Source organism: Temnothorax americanus, unplaced genomic scaffold (assembly GCF_048541705.1).
Source record: "Temnothorax americanus isolate GAGA-0224 unplaced genomic scaffold, ASM4854170v1 Scaffold37, whole genome shotgun sequence".
Lineage (NCBI taxonomy): Eukaryota > Metazoa > Arthropoda > Insecta > Hymenoptera > Formicidae > Temnothorax > Temnothorax americanus.
The window spans coordinates 1,199,416-1,225,221 of record NW_027509515.1 but is presented as its reverse complement, the minus strand read 5'-3'; the positions used below and the strand labels follow the sequence as shown (position 1 = coordinate 1,225,221).

General features: G+C 44.4%; 1 protein-coding gene across 6 annotated transcripts in view; it reads left to right on the top strand.

The window, feature by feature from the left end:
* Heph (polypyrimidine tract-binding protein 1 heph) overlaps positions 1-25,806 on the top strand; it is a 459,111-nt gene that overhangs the window by 193,195 nt on the left and 240,110 nt on the right. Inside the window, exon 1 of one of the 6 annotated variants that reach the window (XM_077414711.1) lies at positions 14,360-17,978. The exons of the other annotated variants lie outside the window; for them this stretch is intronic. Coding sequence (XP_077270837.1) covers positions 17,976-17,978 — 3 coding nt within the window. The 5' untranslated portion in view covers positions 14,360-17,975. Of the gene's footprint in view, positions 1-14,359; positions 17,979-25,806 lie in introns of those variants that run through there. 6 annotated transcript variants of the gene reach the window in all.

Genomic DNA, 25,806 nt, shown 5'->3' with positions numbered 1-25,806 from the left:
GCAAATGGAAAGTTGAGCTCTCGTACGATTTTAGTGCGGCACGTGTTGGATCTGAGAACGCATATTACTCCGACGTGCTGCTATCTTCCGTCATATTGTACAACGCTCCTTCGAACTCGCACATTTACGAAGACAATGTAAAGTTTATAACTATATAGAGAACTATAAAAGTCTAACCAGCCGTGTAGTATGTCTAACCAGCGTGCGATATGTGTTTCTATGTAATGTTACCTTCGCAATATTTAACAAATGTATCACAAAAGAAGAAGCACTCTGTGAAAGAGAATTCCCGATTTTCTTGATTAAATTTTTAATTTGAATAATCAATCTAATCATAAAAGATGGCTTCATAAAATTACTATTATAAACTACAAAATTTTATTGACTGGAAGTTTCTGCGAAGGTTTCGATTTCTCGATGATAATTTTTTTTCTGCTTGTTGTTTAATTATATTTCTTCTTATTCAGTATTAATGCATCGAAGAGATAAACTTTAATTTATTATTTGAGAAAAAAAAGTTCGAAAAGCTGTTACAAGTTACAAAGATATAACGCGTAAGAGGGTCGACAGCTGTGGGAATATATATACTTCTAAAGAGAAGCCGCAGAAGTTATTCTCCCCGCTTGATCTCCTACGTACTTCGTCATGACGCTTTTCGCCCTCTCTTTAATTCGGTTTGCGCGAAACAAACAGTTCGCTCAACCGGCGTGTAATTGTCCGTAATTCGATTCTCTAACGCAGTTTAAACGCAAAAACTCCACGCGTGCGGCACAGTCTCTGCCGGGTTGCGGTGCGGGTCCGAGCTGCGCGCTCGTGTGTGTTTAATTGAGTGTGCTAATTAAGGTTGCGATTGAATCGTACCATCGTACGTGCGGCTCCCAAGCCCGTGTACGTTCGTCTCTAAGCGTGCGTCCGGTCCGTCCGTGCTGAACACTCTTGTCTCTCTTTTTCTCTCTTTTCCTCTTTCTTTCTTTCTCTCTTTCTTTTTCTTTCTATTCCTGTGTGAATCTGTGTGAGCGTTTGTGGGTCGAATGTTGCCTACGCTTTGGCGCTTGTGGATTGCTCCGTGTTGCTCCGATTGGAAAAGGAAAACGCAAATATATATATATACAAGGCTGAGTTTGCTGAACGTTTCTTTTTCCGCCTCCCTTTTTTCAAAAAACATTTCGCGTGCATTGTAACAATGTTGTTTGCTGTCACGGCTGTGTTCTGCCGCGAAATGGAAGTTTCGCGGCCGAATTCAGTTCTGCGTAAAGTTCCATTGTCTCTCGTATGCACTAATCTCTTTCTCTCTCTCTTTTTTTTTATTATACTTGTTACAGTTGGTTTAACGAAGCTCTGTTGCACTCCATGCTTGTCGGATTACGCTGTCAACATTCAGTTATCGTTTTACTTTTAGTTCTTTAGTTATCAGACTTTCAGATAAGATAAAAATGTAATAGCGCATTGTTGACGTGACTGGATCAATGCGAAAATGATGTGTTCATATATTTTCAATCATTTTACACGAGATGATGTTAAACATCGTCTATGTATGACACAGGAGAACTACACTGAATATATAACGGGGTGATCAGAGAATTCTCAATTTGCGGCGTATAATTGCGATTTACAACCTGTAACTTTTATAGCCTTTATAGTTTAAATTTGTATTATACCGTATAATTTTTTATGCAAGTTTAATTGTGTCCGTTAGAATAGCAAGTCGGTAATATAATGTTCAATTAATAATATCTATTGAACATTATTAAATTTACTCTGCCCGTTGTACATCAGACATTTCATGTATTATTAAATGAAATATAATTACACAAAGAATTATCTATAAATAACCGCATCAACAGCGGCGCTTATTCTCTTAGTCTGCGCGATCCTTTATCTTATCACTTTCGTTTGATGCACCTTTACGTAGCTTCTCTCAGGTTGTTGGAACGATCAGAAAGTAGCTTTTAGGAAGCTACGCGCGTCTAATGAGAAGGCGCCTCTATAGCAAATCGCTAATCTCTCTGTACAATTACGAATACGGATGCGAATCATTAATTTAGCTTACTTCAATCCGTTAAGGCTATTCTAATTTGAATGATCAGACATTTCTCCGGATAAATTATTTACATTTTTGTGCCTATTGCTTACACAATAAATGAATAAATAATAGCAATTTGATTACGAATCATGGCATTTCTTTGTATATATTTTTCTTTTGTCTGCTTGCTTGATCAATTTGCATTATGCAGCGTTGCAACGTTTTTATTTAATTCTTATTCACGATCGGGGTTACATTCGCGATGTTTTTTAACTACGTTTACGTGTACGTCTCATGTATGGGATTATGATGTAATAGCGTGTAAGATACGTCAGGGCTCGGATGGATGCGGGAGAAACGGCACAATAAATATCGCATATAAAATATCACGGTAAACGGAGCGCATTGTGAGTGCGTTATCGTTATTACCATTTTTATGGCAGTACAAAGCAGCGAATCTCCGTGTTCCATTCCACGCTTCGTGGAGCGCGGTTTCCCTCGACCACGAGATTAAAGGGGAGAGAACGTGCTTCGTGCTGCATTATTATGACTAAATGGGGATGCGACAAAACTAAGATTCCCTCGTCGGGAGAGGTCAAACGTTTTGGACGAAGGAATTACGCCAATTTGGGAGTTGATACGGAATTCGCGGAGCCTTATAGGGGGCGGACTTTTCACACGATTAATCAAAGTCAGCCGGCTGCTTAGTGCCGGAAGTCGCTGCTTCGCTCATTTACGGATTACGTTCGCTATCTCGCGTCGATCCGCACTTAAGCGTTTCGCTTAATGCGACTTGTCTATCTCATGCGCGCAACGGCAGCGCGAGCTTTTTCGTCTCTCATGGGACACACGTTGCTGTCGCGGTGTTTAACTTTTTGAGAGATGTACACCCTCCTGTACATGTAAATTTTTACGTAATATAAAATTTATACGTAATAATACTTGTAATTAAATAGCTAGGAAAAATAGAAGCGTTTCGAAATATGGTGCTACAGGCGCATGATGAGAATACCGTTATAGACAGATAGGGTTAGGAATAAGTATATAGAAAGAATTAAGGAAAAGGGAAATATATGGAAAACAATAAAGAGTAGGAGAGGAGGTATAGGATGGTAGGACACCTGCGACATATTGGAGGCGTATAGGAATAAATAGAGGTAGATGTAGACTTAGATTATAGATTGTTGCTCATAAATAGTCAAAGACATAGGATGCTCTACTTTCAGGGAAATGCGTGGTTCAGTTCAGGACAGGAGAGGATGGAGATATGCGTCCAAACGGTCTTCGGACTGAGGACTTGTTATGATAATGATGAATTAAAAATGCATAATTGTTAAATTTCTTTTTATCTGCGTTGATACGCAATCTGACACTTCGTGCTTATAGTTAATTCTTACGACCGATAGAACAGTGTTCGCAGTTTCTCTTCGCATAAAGTGTATTCATAAGATTTATCTTGAGACACCCAATATTATTTCATCTTTACAGATAATTCCGGTCACGTGTTTTTCCTTTAACAACTCTGAACTTTACGAAGTATATATTATACGTACAGTTGAGAGTATCTGTCGGCTGTACAGAGTCGTGCGCGTTCACGCGATTAAACACGTTACTGTCTGAGAGTTGCTCCCGCAAATGTGCTCTCCAGGCGAGGGAACTGCGGAGCATCCCTCGAAAGTAAACGTCTGGAGGACACGTATCGTTCGCTAAGTATTGTGAAATGATAATTCTATTCACGTTCGCAAACTCTCGAATAGATTCTGATTCTGAAAAATTGGATCGGGGAAAGATAAAGAAGGTATCAAAGTGTAATTAAAGTTAGGAGTTATTAAACTCTTGTTTATATATATAATGTTTAGGCAGTTAATGCCAGCGAAATGTCGTCTGACTTTAGCGAGTTTAGATTTCGTATTTAATCATGATAATCGAGAATTAATTGAACTTTGGAAAGTGCCTTTTCGGAACTTCGATCATGTAACCGTTACATGAATTTCATTATATTTTCCCCTGTTTAATTAATTTTATCTGGCCGCGTTACTAGTTACTAGGCTGCGAAAAGAAATTCTAAACAATGGCTTATTTCGTCAGTACATTTTTCAAGAGAAGCTGCTCTAATTTACGCAGCACCATAAGATCAGATCAGTCGCTTTTGATGTGTTCTATTATTTTTTTCATTTCACGAATTTAATGGGCTTCGGGTTTATTGAATCGGAAGTTACGCGAGGGTCAGCCTGTCTATAATATATACGTGACTATCCGGCTTTTATTTTACTTCCTGTATCCCAGCTGTAACACTATCTCTCTCCCTTTCAGCCTACTCGGCCGTTTCTCGGCTACGAGCTATTAGACCAAGAATTTTTATGGAACGCAGTAAAAATGCCCAAGTAGACCTCGAATAGACCGAGGAGAGTACCGTCTCTTACCGGAATAATATTTGAGCCCCAATGATAAGAGTCTCGAAAATCGATTAGGAATTTGTTTTTCCTCTTAGACGCGTCCCATTCTTGCACTTCGCGGGTCACTCGGTCGCAAATTTTTCGCGTGCATTCTTCCCCGCGATGATAGTCTCGTATAGGAGAAACGTTGTATCGGTTCGCGTTTTATCGAGCCATTGTTGCGATTGCACAATGAACGTGGAATTTGATACGTTTGCCATCCTCTAAGACGCGCCAGCTGCGTTGCAAATTGTCTCGAGGTCGCATATACATCCTCGCCGCGAAAGCCAGAATTCTTCAAGATTGTGCTTTTAACGTTACGAGGTCACCTTATCTTTGAGAATTATCAGTTACGTAAAAAAAAAAAATGCATGCTCAGGCATGCCTCGTGTCTGCGATATTCTTATCGCGCAACCTTCACGCTTGCGACAAGGAACTGAAAATAAGGTCGCGCATCGTTATGTCACGCGATTGAAGGCTGTCATGCTTTCGCAAGTTTTTGAGGAACTTCTTGATGAGCGTGAAAAGAGATGACAAGTGGTTGTTATCTCCTATATGAATTACGAGAGTGATTAATGATTAGCAACGATCGAATTAAGACGAGAGAGCGTGACTTAACCTATCGAATTTATAAACGCGTAATATCTGGTGAGCAGATTGAAATCTTTCAACATTTCGTTAATCTTCCGTGAGATTAAAGCAAACTAGACGTTCATGAATCGCGAGGCGCGGGGATTTGTTTGATGACGATCTGCTAGTAATTTAAGGGTGGCTTCGCACTGCCGCATTTCGCGTCTGTTACGTAATGATGGTCCTCGCGTTTCGCATCTTGACGCAATTGTCAGCAAGGAGTAAGCTATATACACTTGACTGGGTACACAAGCACCGAGATATATGTGTGTGTGTATGCGCGCGTGTGTATCTCAGCCTCTCGAACGAGATCTTAATCGAGAGCCACGGCCCGTTGCACCGAGGGTAAACTCGTAGATGGCGAAACTAGACGGCAAAGATCGCGGAGGAGTCCCAGCCGGCGCAATTCGTGGCAATGATTTATTTACTCGGGTAGGTAGGGTAATGAACTGATGGAAACTTGTTAACTTGGAAACGCTCATCCTCGCCCGAGATACGGGCGCTAGCGCGTTTGCTTTCGGCCGGTAAAAGTTGGCGATTGAATCGTGTCGCGCGAATGACACGTTTGTGTTTCTCAATAAAAATCCTCGCTTTATACACACACACGATAAAAGAACGGAGAAATTGCACGAAGGTGTAATTAACACGTAAGATGTGATGTACAAATGTTCAAGCGCGAGTCCGAAATAAACGTTATCAATTGACGGTGTTAACAGATAGGGGTTTAATTACGGGCAATGCGCAGCGCGTGGCAGGACGAGGCCGGTGTCGTTAACACCTGCTTTCTATTTGGTCAACAAAAGATACACGGAAAATGTTTTTCGTCGCTTTAGCCGTGTAAACAAGCTTTTTCCGTTCTCCGTCGCGCTGACTTTGTTGGCCGTGTCAGGATTCTATTTGCCCGTCGGCTACAAATCACCCGAGTTTTCGATCCTCGGATCCTCGCTAATCCTTCGGTTCCGAAGGGTGAGGTATCGACGAAAGGGATTTTCGTCTCCAGACCGGACCGCCCTGAGCTTTCACTTCTTGTTGCGGATCCTCCTGACGAGGTACCCTCCTTTTTTTCTCTCCCCGTTTCCCAGATGTCCTTACGTTTACATCCCGATAAGTAAATCCGACAATAAATTTTCGGGATAGAATAAAAACACATCGTATCGATACTTCTTTATTCTGATTATTAGCGATATTCTCGTAAAACCAACCGACTAACTAATTGAATGTTTGAATTGCCACATGACTAACATTTTTGCCGTCTATTTTCCGAAATGCCGAAAGTCAATGGTTTATAGCCATCATATTCCGGTACGCCTTCGAACGAAAAATTTCGCAATTCCGGGCTTCTCAGAGCAATAAATCGGCTAGGCGAGCATAGAGTAGAAGAATGGGAAGATGACCAGTACGGTCGTCCAAAAGCGTAATCGATCTGCTGGGAACCAGAAGAGACATGGAAATCGCGACGACGGACGGTAACTCTCGCGGAAACAAAACCGGCGGAAATAGGGAAGCGATCGTTCGATCGCTCGCTCGCTCTCTTTCTTTCTCTCTCTTTCAATCTGTTTCTATCTCTATTTATATCTATATCTCTATCTCTCACGATGTATGCGAATGTGTACGGGCCGAATCCTTTTCGCGCGGTTAAATCCCATCGGAAATGCCAGGTACTCTCCGTGCAGACCGCGGACGGCCGGTCGCTCGGGGCTTTAAATAAATAAAGAGTGACTCGCGAGGGGAGTGAATGGTGGATTCGGCGGGCCTGAGAAGGATAGCGGCGAGAGGGGGGGTGAGAAGAGCGGGCGGCGGGTGATGGTCGGCATACGGGGGTGGCGCGGTCGGAAGAATGGCAGATCGAGAGGGACCGCGCCGCGTCGTGGGAGCCATGCGTCAACCCCTATTACCCGCGACAGCCTAACTATTGGCTTCCCGCTGGCTGTAACTGAAATCTACAGGAAACCCGTTCACGCTCGTTTCCCGGGCGTTGCGTCGCGTCGCGTCGCGTCGCGTCGGGCCCCAGGATCAGGCAGATTCGCGATTCCGCAGCGGACGACGACGGAGGGAAAAGAGATTGAGCGGCGTGATCCGCGCTTATCCAATCGCCGAGAGTTGAGAAAAACCAGAGCTAGGAACTTAAGAGTTATTTCAACGAGATCTTGACGCGTCTTTCAACGCACCTTAGATATTTTTTTTCATGTCGGAGGATCCCTGTAATCTTAAGGACCGTCTACAATAGCCGTAAGAGAATGTAGTAAGACGTAAGCAGTAAGCTATTGACCAACCACAGTCAATTATTCTTGAATTGTAAAAATCCCATTTGTCAATAGCTTACTGCTTACGTCTTACTGCATACTTTTACGGCTATTGTAGACGGTTCTTTAAAGTTTTCATCTTTTGAACGACGCGAGTTCGTCCTATCTCGAAAAGTTTCGCCGCGAATACATCCTCGTATTTGTCATTAATCATTACGATCCATTCGTCATCAGTCTATTTTATCGTGTTTTCTGTTATCGTACAAACTTTTCCATGGCACAACACTGCAACACCGTGGCGGTGTTGTGGAAAAGAACCGTGACGATTGGTCGCGGGAGGTAACGACAAGAGCGATTCGCTGCTGTAAGAGTTTTTCGCGCGTCGCGTGACTTATTCCGGCGGATAAGATCGGTTCCGTCGAGAAATCCGCCGGAAAACCGTCGGCCTTGATCGCCAGGGGATGATTAGACGATTAACTACTTGATTAACTATAGCGCCGTGTACACGTCGCGTGTAAAGTACCTCGCGGCCGTTCCCGCCTCCGTTTCCTCGACAAAGCGTAAAACGATGCACGCGCGCGATCGTTATATTCATCGCGGAATAACATATTTAGCGGGGTAAGATTGTCGTTTGAGCCTGTGTCACGCGTGAAACGCGAACATTTCCCATCCCCATTCCCATTCTCATGCGACGGTTTATGAATCGCCTGTTTTGGAGTGTACGATTACCGTGCTTCGGTTAACGATTCCCGGCCGTTGTTGCTCATCGTATCGCTTTTCCGTCGTCGCGTTGAAATGTTTATCTGACGAACGCTCGTTAGCGCGAATATCGAATCTCTATTTGAAAATTCGCATTTAGATCCTAGAGTTGACGTGTTGCGCCGATTAATATCGGAGATTCGTTAACCAACGTCAGTCCGCTCGGCTATCCGATATCGGTTTATTCGACTCTCAGATAACCTTGAAAAATACCAAATTAAATTGAAGCTAAATTGATCGAAAGAAAAACGTAGGTACTTGTGACATACGAGCATCTGCGATGTTCAGTATGTATTCGATTAAAATCAGAGTATTTCCTTAACTCTTCAGGGCTGTGTTCCAAAATTTAATCTCGGTAACTAAAATTCTATAGTGTACGTGACGTAAACTATAGATTTTAGTTACCAAAGTTGAATGTTGGAACGCAGCCCAGTAAGCGCATAAAAATTTGAAACGTAAAAGGGATGTAAATTACACCCTACATATTATTTATGTTACAAATATTAAATCAATTAATATTTATTGTTTTCTGTTTAATATTATTCATTGTTGCACATATCTTAAAGTATATATTTTTTTAATAGGTTTAAACTATAATTTTAACGTTTTTTTTCGATAAAAATCGGTTTTGATAATAATTGAAATGAGTTTAGAACTCATTACGAAAAAAGAAGCCTGGGGTGTAAAATACACCTCACGCGTCCACCGGAGAGTTAATAAAACAAAAGCGGAAAGACTGTACGTATTTACGAAAATTTGTTTGACCTCTTCGCACCCTTATCTCACACGTCGATTGCGTGATTGACCGAGCGAAGTGGGATGTCGTCGTGACCTCTGGTCTGCTGATTTCTGGTCGCGCAAATTCGTCGATTGTCGCACAGGGAAATGGGAACAGCGAGAAAGGAGCGACCAGACATTTTCGTACCGAAAACGAGCTGCATGAGAGAATTCTCCGGGGGCCGAAAGTTTCTTGCGGACGAAAAAGGTGTGGCATGCAATTTTTTTCGGTGTCCGATAATTTTTTGTCACGACGCGAGCAAGTCGATATCGAGACGGAATTCGCGCGAGAGCGAATTTGAGGTGACGATAGTTATCGGTCAAAATCGACGGCGCATAATTCTGTTTGGACGAATCATTATTGCGGTCATCCGCTAACGGTTGCCACCGACGAATCGGTTTACGTATATGGCAGCTGTTTCGCCTATTAAATTGCGGCGGATGATTGATGTCGAGTGCGGACGATTGACGGGAAGATTGTCCGGAGTATAAGCGCAAGAAATCGTAATGGATTATTATCGGGAGCGATTTATCGTTTATGAAAATCAAACGCGTACGGAGCGACTCGTATAATCGAGCTTCGAGCCGAGTTGAGAACGCGTAAACGATTTGTCAATACTGAATTATTCAAAGATCACTGCTTTGGCAGCAATTTATATGTTATCACTGTCTTGCTGTTGTTCCTTCTTAACGCACGAAATTATTAGTTATCAATTTAGCTTTCGTTAATGTATTAGTAATTTACTTGTATCAGTAAGTTAAAAAAAGTTTTTTTGATATTGTTTCTCTCTCTACATAAAAACTGTCAATTAGAGATAATAATAGGTACATGGGATACCGCGAATCGGTATTTTTCGCGGAGCCGAAAACGTTAGCACAGTTGTTTAAATTTGAGGGAGAACTTAACGGTTTCCAGAAATATAGTTGAGAAGGGACGAGGGGCTCATCAAATAGATTAAACGGGCGAGTGCCGCAGCTGTCGCGCGGCATTTCGACTTCCCGATTTCGCGCGAGCGGATCCTCTTTGCGCCCCTCCGGGCCGGCGCCCGAGTTAATCCTTAACGTACGTCGCGATTTCGCGATCTGCATACTGCTTACTCCCGTAGTAATTTCACCGGGGCTTAGAGAGAACGGGCGGGGGGCCCCGGGAGGGCGCGAAACGGTTTGCCCGACGTATTAAGTCGTCGGCACGGCGGGATTAACGATCACTCTAACGTTCCTCGCGATTTCGTTCGCACCTACTCTCCCGGAGGGTTCAGGCGCGCGATGTGCGTTCTTAGGACGTTATTAGCGCTATATTAAGGGCGAGGTTTGTAGCGCAATTTGCAGCCTCTATCGACTGCGCGAGCCGCCTTCGGCCAGAGAAACGATTAAATCCTTGAAACAGCTTCACAACGATCGCGCTTCGTAAGTTTAACGTTAAACTTGATTAAGCGATAAAACTAACGAATATAACAGCATGTCATAATAAAATATGTATATAAAGTATATTATATAATATTGGAGGAGAGAAAGAGATGCAGACACATTATATTTTTTAAATGTAATCTTTAATTGTTTGTAAAATGTAGTTTTTAATAGTATAGTTATATAACACATTTTAATTATTTTGGAATTCCGATTATTTACAACATCGCTTGCGATGTATTTTGTATGCTGTGTATTAAGTGTTTAGTGACGCGAGCTAAGAATACATTGGAGTAGAGAGCGTCGGAGTTTGCTCCGACCTCGTCTTTTCGCATGCTTTTGATTATTAACATGCTCCAAAGTATATATATAAAGTTATTGTCAACATGTTTAGAAGGTATAAATATTGAATATTGATAAAATGATTAATATATGAACAGAAATGATATTTTTAAGGAAATCTATGTATTTGGAAATATTGTATAGAAAGCATCACACACAGTTGTTTTAATATTAATTGAGATATTAATATTAATAAACATGTTTATGCCATTCCATCTACTATACTTTATATATATTACTTTATATTTATTATACGTTATTATTATGAATATAAACGAGTTAATTGTATATAGAGGGAGATTGCAAAATGATATATACAGCAGTAAAAAAATTGAAGATAAAGTGTTTATTATTATTTTTTTAATTCTATATTACACTCGTATTGTTTTTTATTGAATATAAACTTTTTGACGACCGTTTGAATCAACATATGTATTATTGCATTAATACGGCGAGGTTCGCGAATAATTCCCGTAATAATTTTTGTTTACAGGTAAGCGCTGCCGCGGCCCCCTTTGACATCGTTTTCTCTGGCACACAAAGCTTTTAGTAAGTTAATTAAACTTTTCACAAGTAAAGGCGCACAGCTGCCTTTCAGCTGCGCGGCTTTAATTTCGTTGACGTAATTAAAAATATGTATAAAACGCTACGGACGGCCGATAATGAACGTTAAAGCGATTGTGCGATACGCGGTTTAGTTTTAGGCGAGGATCAAAGTGAAATCAACTTGGATAATTTACCGAAAATTGCGAACATTTGACGTTTCGCCGCATTTCGACCGAGCGCGCGCTGAGAAATTTTTAAAGATTCGCATTTCGTGGTTTTGTGGAGCAATTTTTTTGACAGCTATATTTGCCTCGTATTTCGCCGTACTGTGCTTAGTTAAACAAGGATTACTGAATTTTCTACTGAATTTATTATTTATATAATAAGCCTACGGCATATATTGCAATTTGATGAAAACTACGGCAAATAGTTGGAGCTGTCTAAAATTTTTCATTTTATTTTTGTTTCATTTTGTTTTGTTACCGCGCTTTCGTATTTTATATAACATTTTATTTTCTATATTTGACGATATATAGGTATTTTAAACGCGAAAGTGCAGTTTAAATGAAATGACATTTGGAAATGTAAACGTATATAGAAAACAGTACTAGTGCGTGCCCCGTGGAGGTTTATTAAAAATCGCTGAAATAAATCTGGGACGAGTGCGCTCGAAAGATACAGCTTCTAATTTGAAATCCGCAAATATTTACCAATTTGGTATACGTTTTTAAATAACAGTACGTTTTTTTTTTTTACATAATTTTACATGACAAGCTTGATACTCGTGCACCGCGGAGAGAGCGGACAAAGCGTCCTTTATGAAAGTTGCAAGCATTACAATGACTACGGACACTCCAGTTTTAGCTTGTATAATGGCGTTCTATTGACGTCACCAACTCTCCTTTTAGACGGAGGTACATCTGATGTAATAGAATTTTCCGGTAAAAATTCTTTGCCGGTTTTTATTAAAACGAAACTCATTATGCGTTCTGAAAAGTCTTGAAAGCGTGTCCGGCGTTCCATGCCTGATTATTTCAACAAATAGGTTTCTCCATCGATCAGTTCAATGTTCACCATCACTGAGAGTAATTATAGATGTCGATATTGAACTCGGTTTTCATATAAGTATCAACGCACTTCTCTCATTCTCTCTTTAGCAGCGCCTTTTATCGCGATATATAGTTACGACTTTCCTCGGCATCATATTACCGGGCATTTTTAGGCGGTTAGTGAAGCGCCCTCGTAAACGCCCGATTCCGGGCAAATCATTCACAAGCGCAATCGATCCTGCTCAAGATTTGTTTTTGGGGAACTTGGAATTCGTCGATCGCGACGCAATCAGTTCCAGAGAGAGCCTGTCGAAGCCCTTCACGGTAAGGCGGCAGTTCTGCCGTTTTCGTTCTGACATCAAGGACGTCGAGATGGAAGGAGGTGATTATGCTCGAATTTCTCCCCGTCTCTCTTTCTCTCCGAGTCTGTCTACGTTCTTACCTCTCTGTCTCTTCGCGAAAACAGTAATCTCCGCCTTGAACAAACACTCCGAACTTTCGCTCTGAGAAGCGCTCGTCGAACGAATGGCAATGCGCGACCTTCCGCCCCCTCTTTTCTTCACACTTACACCTTTCTCTTTCTTCGCCGACTCGAGAATCAGCGATTCGCCATCCCTATTCCCCGCCCCCTCCACCCCCGGGCCCGCTCTCGGGGATGCACTCACGAGGCTTCTGTTTACGCGTTCCCACCCCCATCCCGTTATTTGTCTCTGAAACTTTTTCATCTGCTCGACTCGCGGATGGTCGGTGAACGCGAAAGTTTCGGTTGTTTTAGCGCGCACCCCCAGCCTATTGCTATAACGGGCAACCGGACTGAGTGGAGGGAACCATTTGCGACGTCGGTGCTTTATTGCTATCCATTGAACTTCCTCAGTGTACTTTTCCCGGAGAGCGCTATCGTTAAGCGGCGCGTACCACAGTTGCAACTATGACGGTGCGCGTTAAAAGAAACGGGTTTTTTTTTTAAACGGCCGATGTTTAACCTTAAACTCCCGGCTATTATGTTAATCACTCTCGGCAAGTAGGATCCATTCGAGTATCGCTCGTAAACGTTACTACTCCCACATTAATTGCAAGGTGTGGGTCTGGGAAAATTAACGAAATCATTCAATGGGGCGATAATCAACTATTAGACTAGACGTAAAACCACTTTTAATTTTATCAATAATATATGAAATATACTGATAGATATTTTGTTAAGAAGAAATACTTAATCGTGATATTATTTATAGAGTTTACGAAATTACTTATTGTTGTAATAATTGAGATTATCAGGTCTACGCTAATTTTATACGTCGATTTGAGAGATTGTGATTGTAATACAAGATTGTTAACGTATATAATATTATCTCGTATCGGTCAACAAAATCTATTTTTTTCTTCAAAGATTGATAACAATCGAGATTGAAATTCGCTAAATGCAATGTATCTGAAATTATTCGGATAGTGCATCTTCTTAAATCCTTCTAACGTTCGGGCATCAGGTAGTCCTTCACGGAGAGCGGAACCGAATGGAATCTTGGCTCACTCGCGGGAAAGATCTAGGATCCGTTCAAGCGCATAATAAATACAAGCTCTTCCTTACCTCGCAAGCACCCGTGCGCAGAAGTCTGTTTCGCGGCGGCGGGAGGGTGGGGAAGCTTAAGAGAGCGGCTTCGGGATCGCGGTGGCGTCTCTCAGATGGACGCGTCCGCGCGCGCGGGTCGTTGCGGCGAAGAGAAGGCGAGCGGGCGGGCGGGGAGGGGAAGCGTGTCGGGGGTGTCGGAGGGTGCCGCAAGGGTGGAAGGTGAAGGCGTGCGCGGATCAGACAGCGGGGGTGAAAGGGGATGGAGAAGGATCGAGAGGGAGAGAAGCTCGGGGAGTAGAGCTCTGCCGCCGCCGCGCAGACTCGATGGGTCTCGTACGGGTTCGCGTCCTCTCGGCGTACTCTGGTACCCCATTGGTTACGCGCCGCCGCTCGCTCGGTGGGGGCCGAGAAAGGCACGTTTGAAAGGCGCGTATACGGTGTAATCCGACTCGGCGGCTGCAGCAGCGGTGGTAGCGGCGGCGGCGGCGGCGGCGGCAGCGACGGCGGCGGTGGCGTCGGCGGCGGCGGTGGTGGTGGCGGCGGCGGCGGCGGAAGCTTACGCGGCGCCGCGCGAGAGAGACGCTCCTCAGTTGTGTCAAGCTAGGCGATCGAGTAGGACGCACTTTAATCGTTCCGCCTCCGAGTTACTCTCTCTCTTTCACGAACACACACACAACACACATACACTCACAAACATTCTCTCTTCCTCTTTTTTTCCCTTCCTTTTTCTCCTCCTCCATCTCTTGCCACGTCTGTCTCCTTCCACGCTGGACTCCTTCACCGCCGACTGACACACATCCGCCACGGTACGCACGTCCACACACAAGCGCGAGACCCGCGGCATAAGCGCTCGTACGACAAACGCACACACAGACAGACACACACGCGCCACTGTCACCCCCCACAGTCTCAGCTACCTCCAGTCTGCTTCCTTCTTTCTCGCCGCGAGCAACTCTCTCGACTCTCTTCCGCTTTCGTTTATCTTGCGCCTGAATCCGTGAAGTACGCGCGCGCAAGTAAAAGCATCGCACGAGCCAACATACGTCACCCTCGTCCACGTCGTCGTTGTCGTCGCTGCCGCCGCCTGCCGTCTTTGCCCCGTCTTCGCCCACCGTCTGAGAAACGCAACGCGAAGAAGAGAGAAGGCAGAAGGAAGGCAACGTTGGAGCAAGTCCACGTGATCAGCGCCGCGAAGAGACTCCCCCAAGCACATTTAACGCTATACCTCGCTCGCTCTCTCCCGCTCTTTCTTTCTGTATGCCGAGTACGCATGCATAAAGCAGCCCTCTGACTGCGCGCCCGATTGTCTTCCCTCTTTGAGCTCGTGTGTGTGTGTGTGTGTCTGTGTGTGTCTGTGTGTGCCGAGCACGAGCCACCGGTGTCGTGGAGCGACAGAGCTTGCCGGACTGAACTGCGAGAGCGATTCAAGGTCGTCACATCGTCGTCGTCGTATCGTCGTATTGTTGACACACGTTTTCGCGACACACACACGTCGAACAAACTGGGCAAGGAACTGTTAACCGGCTCATCTTGCTCCTCCTCTCATTGTCCTGATTGCTGCTGGAAAAAAATATGTCAAGCTGAATGAAAAATTGCTGCGGAAAGTCACGAGAGACCGGACATCCGGCAAGAGAAACTCTTCCGAGTAGCCGAGTAGCAGTCGACACGAATAGACGTATACATATCTCTGCAAAAAGACACGAAACGGAGCACGCGGCTGTCCCATTTCAGCAGTTCTTCCACCGATCGTCTCGAGTAAGAGCGATCGAGAAAGAGAGAGAAAGAAGAAAACAGCGGAAAAAAGATACGTCGCGTTTCTCGCTCTCGCGAGATTAAGCGTTAATCGTTAATTAAGTCACTAAACGATAGTCGTTCAGACGTTAAATCATCGAGAGTACCTTTCCCCCCCCCCTCCGCGCGAGACTTGAGAAAGAAATCAAGTATATAATAGTAATAGAACGGAGAGTCTCGGTTGTGTGTTAGGTGTGTAAAAACGTATGTGTATAAAGACGAGTCTCGTCGCTAAGTTTTTAGGCTAGGGATAGGAGTAAAATAGAGCAAAAAAAAATTAAGAAACAATCGCGACATCTGCGTCGTCAGGTGACCGTCGAGGAACAAAGAGAATCGCGTCAAGACAATCAATTGTAGTGGGTTGGGACATATCGAGGGAAAGAGAGGGGAAGTTATTTGCGACTTTTTTTCCCAGGTCAGGGCGGTAATGTACATGTCTAGTGTGAGATAAGAGGTCGAGCGATCGACTTTCGTGTCTCTTTATGTGATCTTCAGCCTCTGTACCGATTCTACGTGTGATTCTACACGCTCTACATTAATATTTATATTATATATATACAATCGATATATATACATATATATATATATATTTACACTTATACATACGTATATATACGTTTATACGTATAAAACATATCTGATCGGCATGCCGCGAGACGCTGACACGTGATTCGAGTACGACTGGATAATAGCGAGGAAAAACGGATCGTAAAGTGATAGAAGGTTAAGGCGCATTAGAAGGTAAAAAAGAAGAAACTTAAGGATCTCTTTCCCTGTCCGGTAATAGGACTACTCTCTGTCAATCTTCGTGACAATCATTTTCAGCTAGCTTTCTTAGCGCGTAACTCGAGGTGTATCACCTTTTTTCCCGATAGAATAACGTTCGCTCGTCGAATTAATAGGAAGGATTAACGAGGAGAAGAAGGGAGCGTAGAGAAGAAGGAAGGGTTAAAAAAAAAAAGATATATTTCACGTACCTACGTCGTTTCAATTACACGAGCAAGAGAATCGTGCGAATCGAGAGACGAAGGTCGCCTCCGTCTCTCTCGCGCCTCTTCCGCACACTAAGTACATATTTTAATCCGCACCGCGTAAATTTCCTCTCTCTTTCTTGTCTATCACCCATCACTAACCGCCCCTTCGCGGATCTCCCTTTTCGTGGTTGTAACTGTGTTGCCCTCTCTCCGCTCGCTCACACTACTGACAATCATTCGGAAGTTCACTCTCGACGACGCGTTTCGCGTTCGCCGTTCCTCCTAGGGTAAACATCCTCGCACGTATCATTTAGGGATCTCAATCCGGCTGTCTCGATTGCATATGTAGATAACGCTTAGACCACGTCGTTGTTGTATCGATGTAACGTAAGAGTAGCGCGTGTGTACGTTTTGCGTGTGCGTGTGTATGTGTACGTGTATATAGCTCATAAGTAGAATTCAGTCCTGTTTGGTGTACTCGCGTACGCGTACAACCAAAGTCCTACGCGATCACTTCGCGAGTCAAAGAGAGACTACCTGCAACCGCGCGTCTCTCCCGTCCGGACGACTATCCGCAAATCTCGCGCGATTCGATCGTCAGCTGAGTGCGCTCTCTCTCTCTCTTTCTCCCTCTTTCTACATCGCTGTTCTATCGAGATCGGCGTAGAACTCGCTGTAACGAGAAATCGAACGGGCGTCACTCGGCTCGTTCGTCGAAACGAGAGGAAAGGAAAACAAGAACAAAAAAACGGCCAATCGAGCGTCCTGTCCCTGAGGGGAGGACGACGAGGAAGCAAAAATAAGAGAAACACGAGGAGGACGAGCGTCCCTGAACGGGGACCGGCGGAGGAGTGAGGACAAGGGAGGGTACTCGTTCAAGCTGTGGTGGCCATCGTACGAGTGGAGCCGATCGTGCAAAACGGAAACCGCTCGCTGCCAGGCCGCGTCGGTGGAACGTGCCTGCTGGAACGCACAGGAACGCGCACGGACCCTCTGGGGCCTGCAGCAGTCGTTCGCGGCCGCTACGAGCCGCAATTTCTTCCTGCATCCTACGAGCAAATCCTGGCTCGCGGAGACGATCATCGGCGCTGACGAGACACGTTCCCCCATCACCACGTATTTTCATTCGTACCCGTTCGTCCCGGGTGGTGCGGTGCCCCTGCCCCCGCCCCTGCTAAACGGCATTAACAATCCGGCGGCAGCAGCGATCACCCCGGGGCTGGTAGGACATCTCTTTGGTGCTCAGCAGGCTTGCAACCTTGCCTGCACTTGCTCTTGCAACATCGTTGCTAACTGCAACCCCCATCATCAACACCACCATCAGCAGCAGCAGCATCAGCAGCATCAGCAGCAGCAACAGCAGCAGCAGCATCACAGGACACTCGGTACCACGGCGGTCCTGCTGCAACCAGTTGATCATATCAAAGACACTATGGTGAGTCCACCTTTCTTCGCTCAATCGTTGCCACGAGGAATTCTGCCGAAGGTTAGTCCATCTTCTCTGACAGTACAATTATCTAGCGGTAGATCTGAAAATTCGGATCTAATCGTGTATCTTCTTCGTACGATTCATAGCAATTATCGTATCGAAAACGCTATGAAGAATATATTCTGCAGCTATTATTATTGACTCGAAATAACGTTGAATAACGAGAATCTTGTTTATTTCTTTTTGCACTCTTGTAAATAGCCGATAAAAATTTTGCAATAATTAGCTTGTTAGATGATTGTTATTCGTCGACCATCCAATTTGCGTCTTCTCGTGCAAACAACGTCGATCGCGCGAGAATCAGTTGCCTCTCGCGTCTTGATCGCGCTATATTCGCGATCTTGACAATGGCGCTATACCCGGTGGAAATCCCCCGAGCATTCGCGTACTCTCCGCGTGTCTCCGAAGACAAAGCTCTCACGAGAGTTCCTCGGAGGTAACGAACCCTCGACAGCCAGTAACGAGGATACTTACTGCCGGGCACGAGTAATACTCCCGTGCACGGCGGAGGATAGAGGCGGTGAATCAGGAATGGATTTAGTCGCGACGAGCCACGATGAATTACTTCCTACGTTTGCCGTGTAAACAGGGGGAGTATCCTCACCGAAAACCCGGGGCTTGGCGTGAATTCGCTACCTCCGTTCACGCTCTCGCTCCTTCTTCTTCTTCTTCTTCTTCCTCCTCTTCCTCTCTTGCTTCTTCTCCACCGCCGCTCGGTAAACGTTTCGCGGGGAGCGCGGACGGCGCTTTAAATCCTGGATTGTCTCTACGGGGGCATCCTCTTTAATCCTTCGATCGACAGGTGTCGAGCAAGAGTGGAGGAAAAGGAGCGAGAGAGAACGTGAGCGGAGGCGTCCCGCCTCGCGACGTGACATCCCGCGATCGAGAATCCCGAACAAACCTACCCTTTCCGCCTGATCGGATGATCGCGCCGCTCGTCGATCCCCGGCACGAGAACCTAATTTTCTCACCCGTTTCCCGCATCCCGGGCCCTTCGCCTCCACCTCTCTCTCTCAGCCCTCTCCGCCGTAGTTCCGTCTCATCCACCTCTTCGTGCCCGAGTTGCGCCGCGCCTCGTCAAGCACGTAGCGAAAGAATCGCATTATTGCTGGCGGCATACAGCACAGTCGATATTCTACATGTTTCTCTCTCTCCCTCTCTTTCTCTTTATATATACATATATACGCCCCCATACGCGAGTTTAATTGGCGCACGTGCAATCTCCATCCACAGTTGTTGGAACGCGGAACTTGCCGCGAGTGTGGGAGTGTGGGAGTCAAGACGGGCATGTCGGATGGGATCGCGAAGTTTGCCTACCACGATCATACGTATTATAGAGCTTCGAGATCTTGCCAGATAGTTCGAGCTCGAAGTTCGAATCTAATTTGGTAATCATTCGATCTGTTGGAACACGTACTTCTGTGTACCGCCAGAAAATTTCCCATTTCACTGTGCTCGGTCTCGGTTGCGAATTAAAAATCGTTATATGTGGTTCACGTGTCGCTGAATATTCGCACGATTATTCCGCCAGTTTCCGCCACCTACGAACGGATCGCGCTCGAGAATGTTAAAAAGAATAGTCGTTACCTTCTTGACGGGGGTCGTTCGAATGCATCGTTCGCGGAAAGATTTACACGCTGGATTTGTGCGAGTCGCGATTTTACGACGTTTAAAATAAACCGGCAAGACGTCACTCATATCCCTCCTTTTACTTTTTTCGCGCGGAAAAAATCTGTCGGCGTTGCTGCGGAAGGATTACATTTCTTTTGATAATTGATCGATCTATGTTTGCCATTGCGTGAATCTCAGATCTGACAAAATGCTATTGATTATATATTTTACCTAATAAAGATTAAGGCTCGTTAGAGGCTCTTGTAATTCATATATGTACATCGATGTACAAGTAAAATACACTTGCACAATCGTCAGTTTCTCTAATTTTTTAAGCTAATATTAATATCACACGGAATTGTTTTTTTTTTTTCTCTCCTCAACTTTTCCGTGGAAATTATAATTTGTAGCGCGTAGAAATTCTTGTTGACATTGCGATCCTTCAAGTAGTCGTCGAGACCGTCTCGGTGGCAATTGCTTTCGCATCCCGTCAGGCGAAGTAATTATGTTAAGTGCCTCGTTCGAGCTTCTGTTTTGAATGACGCGCGACTCATTTCGTAACGATGATATGCGGGAGTTTTTCCCCTTTTCCCCATTCCGTTCTTGCGCCCCTTTTCACGTGTACGTTTCCGATAAAATAGGTCATTCTGTCCCACAATGAATGTATCTACGGTTCCTTCCTCCTTTCGTTGGATGAGACTCGGAGGAAACGTCAACAGAGCGACGCTGGTGATGGGGGAAAAGACGCGGAAAGGGGAATGCGCGCACTCGACGGAAATCTCTTTGGAAATCTGCTTTCTTGCTCGTTATTGCAATATTCCTTGCGGGCGCACTCGTTTAATATAACACGCGTATTACGTCGGAAATGGCATGCGCGGCGAACGGAACGTGTAGCAGTGTCAGAGAGATTTGATTGAATTTTATTTGAAAGGGACAGACTTGGCAGGAGGCAGGGTAAGGTGCAAAATACTATATGCGCACGTCTTTCAGGTTTACCTTCCGTAAACATTTTTCAGGATTCAGCTTTCTTTCGTATTAGGAACGTTGCAATAACTTCATTCTGTCGATTTTCCGCAATATGCGAAGTGGAACAACGAATATATCGATTTTTGGTAACTTTATGCAACCGAATATATGCATTTTAGTGTCATTAAATAAACTTACTCGAAAACACGAGATAAGATGAGAAGTCTTTAATACGATTGATTCATCTTATTTTCGCGATTATTTGATTTGACCCGTTCTGAAATTTTTTAAACCGGGAAAGACACAAGTGCTTATACATATCTTCGTTTTAATTTTTTCCTTGCGTTTGACGTAATCGTCGATAGGTGTGTGTGAAGCTAGCGTCTCATTTTGCGGAAACTCACAAATTATTGAGAGTTCTGACTTCTTTTTTAATAGTTCTAGAGTTCCTGCGAGTTTAAACAAATAGTTCTGGCTTTTAAAGCCAAAAAACGCGTCAGTACAAACTGAGACGCTATAGGTTCACGCAGCGTCTCACTTTGTCCTACACAAGTTCCACTACTGTATCTCATCAGATTTTGCGAGATCTATAGTTCTATAACAGTTCTATAAAGAGTTCTGCCATATAAAAGCAAAAAAATTAATTATAAGGTACTAAAAAAAATTACAATGTAACGAGTATACCGAGTTAAACCGCCAGTTGAAATCTCGGAGTTCCGGTTTATGTAAAATATTTTTCGAGTAGTTCTGAGCATATTAAAGCATTTTTTAAAGAGTTCCGAGCGTTAGAATATTTGTGTTATATTTTAAAAAATTAATATTAACCGAAAAGTATAATCATGACGAAAAACGATGAAACGCTAAGCAAAATCTCGGAGTTCCGGTTTAAATAAAATATTTTTCGAATAATTCTGAACTTATAGAAGCATTTTCCAAAGAGTTCCGGGCAATGGCATTGTTGTATAATTTGTAAATAAATTAATAACACTCAAAAGTCAGGAATTTATCGAAAATAGGTAAGACGCTGGCCGTATTTCGACAGTTCTGCGAGTTTTATTATAATTTTCGTTACAGTTCTGAACGTGTTCTAACGTTTTCTAAAGAGTTCTGGCGATAAACATTATTTGGCGAAACCACCGGGCTTTTCTCACACGTACGTAATCCTTTCTCCGTTTTTACTCTTCCCTTTCCAAACGAGATACCACCATCAACCCGGTTTAATCGCCCCCTCGTATTCCGTCGGCGAGTTCGCCGAATGATTCGCAACTCTGTGCGCCAGCGTGCAGCGGCACGGGTGAAAAGCTGGCGACGCGTCGAAATGAAAATGGACGTAAACTCCCGGACGAGAACCGCGTTTCGGCGCGACTTCGCACATTCAACCCCCGTGTCTTTCTCTGCCTGCCTGTCTTCCTGCGCGCGTTCACCAAGTGTGACGTGTGCATCAACCCGCCATCGCCAAATCCGATATCACCGATCGGAAACTCACGAGCGCCGGAAAAAAAAATTGAAACTTTTCCCGTCATCCAAGATTTCGTAAGGTTCGTTCTCCATTTGTATTTGTTTTACGGTGCTAAAAAAGAAAATTAAAAATTGGATTTAGAAAATAAAGAAATTTTATTATTCTTTTCTTTGCATATAGGTCGAAGCTTGTTTTTTAAACGTATTTCTCGTGCCGAAACAGTGGCGGAGGAGGTTTTCGTTTTAAGCCTCCTGGCTTCTCTGGAATTCATCTTGCGCCCACTCTCGCGTGTTAAAGCGCGAAAATATTGTGTGTACCGGGCGCCATAATGACCGCGATAATTTTGTCCCGTTTGAGTATACATAATTAGAGCGACGTCATACGTGACATAATGTGCGCGCTAACATGTAGCCGCACGTGGAGCGCATATAAGCTCGGTAAACTCCACCGTGGTATATTCATCAGGAAACTTGTGTCCAACAGTTTCTCATGCCAAGTTAAATTGTGGCGAAGAACCGCCCGCTTGTGTTGCAACCGCATTGACCGACCGTCACATAAGCCTTGCTCACACGTTACTCATGCTTCTTCGGGAATTCGGAAGTTCGGGTCCCACGTTTGACCGAGCTACCTGACACACGCTCGTCTGGCGTTTTCGATTAGTCCAAACCAGGCCCTGTGATCGATCCTTTCATATTGCAGACATTTAGGTAGGAAATTTATTTGAATAAAGAGACCGTAATATTTATCCGCGTATAATATGACAATCTGCAATTAAATAGCAGGATTTGTCTTTTCGACTTCTTTATCTCTTCTTATCTCAGAATTCTTTTCTATTTCATTTTCGGAGTTTGATTATTATCGTTTAATCACGATAGAAATTTCACTTGATAAAAAGTTTGAATCGTTGTGCAAATTACAGAAACGAAGTAGACAGAATCGAACAAGAAAAGAAGGATTAAGGAAATGAACGAAAGGATTCTATTATCTTTTCTGCGAAACTCTCTTTCATTCGCTAGTAAACGCGGTAATAATCTCTCGGGCGTAATCGCCCCGCAATGCACTAAGATCGTTGTAATACGGTGTGTTGATCCGGGTATATGTGTTCGCTTGCTCACGTCGAATTCGTACTTTACGATTCCGAGGCGATGCGGCCTCTCGATGTGGCCCCCGATGCAGTTCGATGCGCCGCTGGATTTCGCCACCGGCACACCGATTCTCTTCTTTACGAGCCGGCGAAGCGCAACGGGGCTCTCTCTCTCTCTCTCTCTCTCTCTCTCTCTCTCTCTCTCTCTTTCTCTCGCAGGCGGTCAAGTATCCGACGCGCGACACGGTTTTATCGGCGATATTCTACGAACCGGCGCTCGTATCTTTCCTGCTTCCCCGTGTTTCGGAATATAAAAAGATCGCGACGGGGTGAATCGCGCGCGCGCGCAAAAAGCGACTGACAATTGATAATTCGTCGGAAGCTTTACGTGCGCGCGCGAGACTGGAGTTTTCCGTTCATTGAACGTCCGGCGTGCGTTAACCGAATCGTAAAATTTTACGAGAAAGTGCAATTCGGTGCTGTTGGATAAAGAATAAATCCCACGCAGTGTCGGCGTTCGAATATACATCCTTTATCCCGGTTTTTTTTTCGTGGTGCGTGCGTTTCGTGATACTGTTAGTTCGCCGCGTCTTCATCGCGTTACGAGCTAACCAATAAAGCAAAATAACGCCACGCCGAGCGGCAGTTCCTCAATAAGCACGCGTGATGCGCGACGTAATTAAAATCCGTAAGTAACAAGAGCTTACACGCGGATCGACTCGAGTGATCTGCATAATACGTTGCGCGCGACCCAAATCCGCGTAATAGAGTTTCTTAGGCGGAGGATAAGAACGCTTAGAGAGGAATATCTATGTTCTCTTCTGCTTCCCATTTGCATCCTCCCTCTCTCTCTCTCTCTCGCTTTTCTCAAAGAGAGAACCTCGTGTCGCTCCCCTTTTATGCATCATCGCGGGCCTACTTTCGATCTCGTTCTCGAGGATCGCCTTCCATCATGCGTCGCGCATACTTCAGCTTCCGAGTGCAATTCCGTCGTAGACGAGACGGGGTGGTGGGGGCGCAGAAAAGAGGGTGATGCAACGTGAGAAAGAGGATACGGGTCGGGGGATGGGGATGATAGCGTGATGCAGTGTTGTGAAGACGTACATACCTCCGGGGGTCGCGAGACGGGCGATTATTCTCACGTGGGCGTTATGCGCTCCAAAACAGGGCTCCTCAAACTTTCTCTCCTTCCACTTACTGTTATTTCTTTTTCTACATACGTCAATAATTATTCTTAAACCGTTATTGAAATTTATTTATGTTTTAAAAATGCTTGGTAGGGGATAGTAAAAAGGGGCATGTAGTGATGTGACAACGTTGACTACGAGCGAATTTTCGCGGCTTGCTTGACGTGGAAATTCATTCGCACGACGAATGGGGCGTGGTTGTCGGAGTTCGGTCAAGCGGAAATTGGTAATCCGATTTTGAATGCGCGAACGTTGGCCAGGCCGGTAAATTTTTAGTGTGTGTCCGATGGCTTCCGATTTTGCACTTTTCTGGCGAAAGAGATGTGCGGCGTGCATCCATTCCTTTTAAATGCACTTGGAGCTTACGGAAGCGTTATCAGAAAAAAAGAAACGCTGTTCTCGTAACAATTTCCAGCAGAATAAAAGGCCGCGTCTCTGAATATCTTGAACGTTCCTTTCGAACATCTTTAGTCTTTCGATTGACCAACTGTCATCTGCTTAACGGAAGTGATTGGTTTTCAATTGTGAAAATATACAGGAAAAATATCTAGATGTGTATTTGCCTTGTATTTTTCTGTGAGAATGGCGCGACTAACGGGACGATAACTCACTTACAGCGTCAGTTGAACCATTTAAATCGATATAGATACGGCTCTACAGTCATCTGCGATACTTTATTCCTGATGTTTTAAACTGAGTTTATTAAAAGAAAAAACCGCTTCCAGTTTTTTATAGCCAATGTTATTTTTTCCCCTGGAAGGAAAACTTTTATTTTCGAAAAGTGGATAAAATATTTGCAATACTGACGAGAGAAAGATAATACAGATTTTTTTTTAGAACCATTTGTAACATTCGAACGTCGCATACGAAAAATTCAGAGTCAAGATATTTCGGGATCGTCGTCGAGAAATCGCGAATTTCCGCGACTCTATAGTGGCTCTCGTAGACATGTCCTACGTTTCTACGATGCTAGAAAATGCACTCCGAGTACCCCGGTTATGTATCCTGCGGGCATAGTAACACGAATACTTATCCGTGGTAAATGTACGCGGTAAAATGCTACGAGAAAGAAAGAAAGACAGAGAGAGAGAGAGAGAGAAAGAGAAGAAGAGTGGAGATGTCGGTTATGTACGTAGGCGTCAAGAATGGTCTTGCACGACCGGGATGGAAGCACGTGAGAAAGAGTTTCCGTGGGATTACGCAGCCGTTTTCCGCGTTCTACTTAAGGATCGATCGCGCCCTGGCATTGGCTCGCCGCCGTTCGACGGTGTGACGAAAGTAACCCCGCGACGTTTCTCCGAGACGTGAGCTTATCGGCTTACGCCTGCGTCGGACATGCCTCTTTTTTTCGCCAAAGTGTCCGCGAAGATACGAGGAGCGAATTCTAATTTCGATCCACTATCAGTTTGCTTGTACCGCGCACACTTTATCCCGTTCCGTTTTCGGAGTAAGCGATGCGCGAGAGAG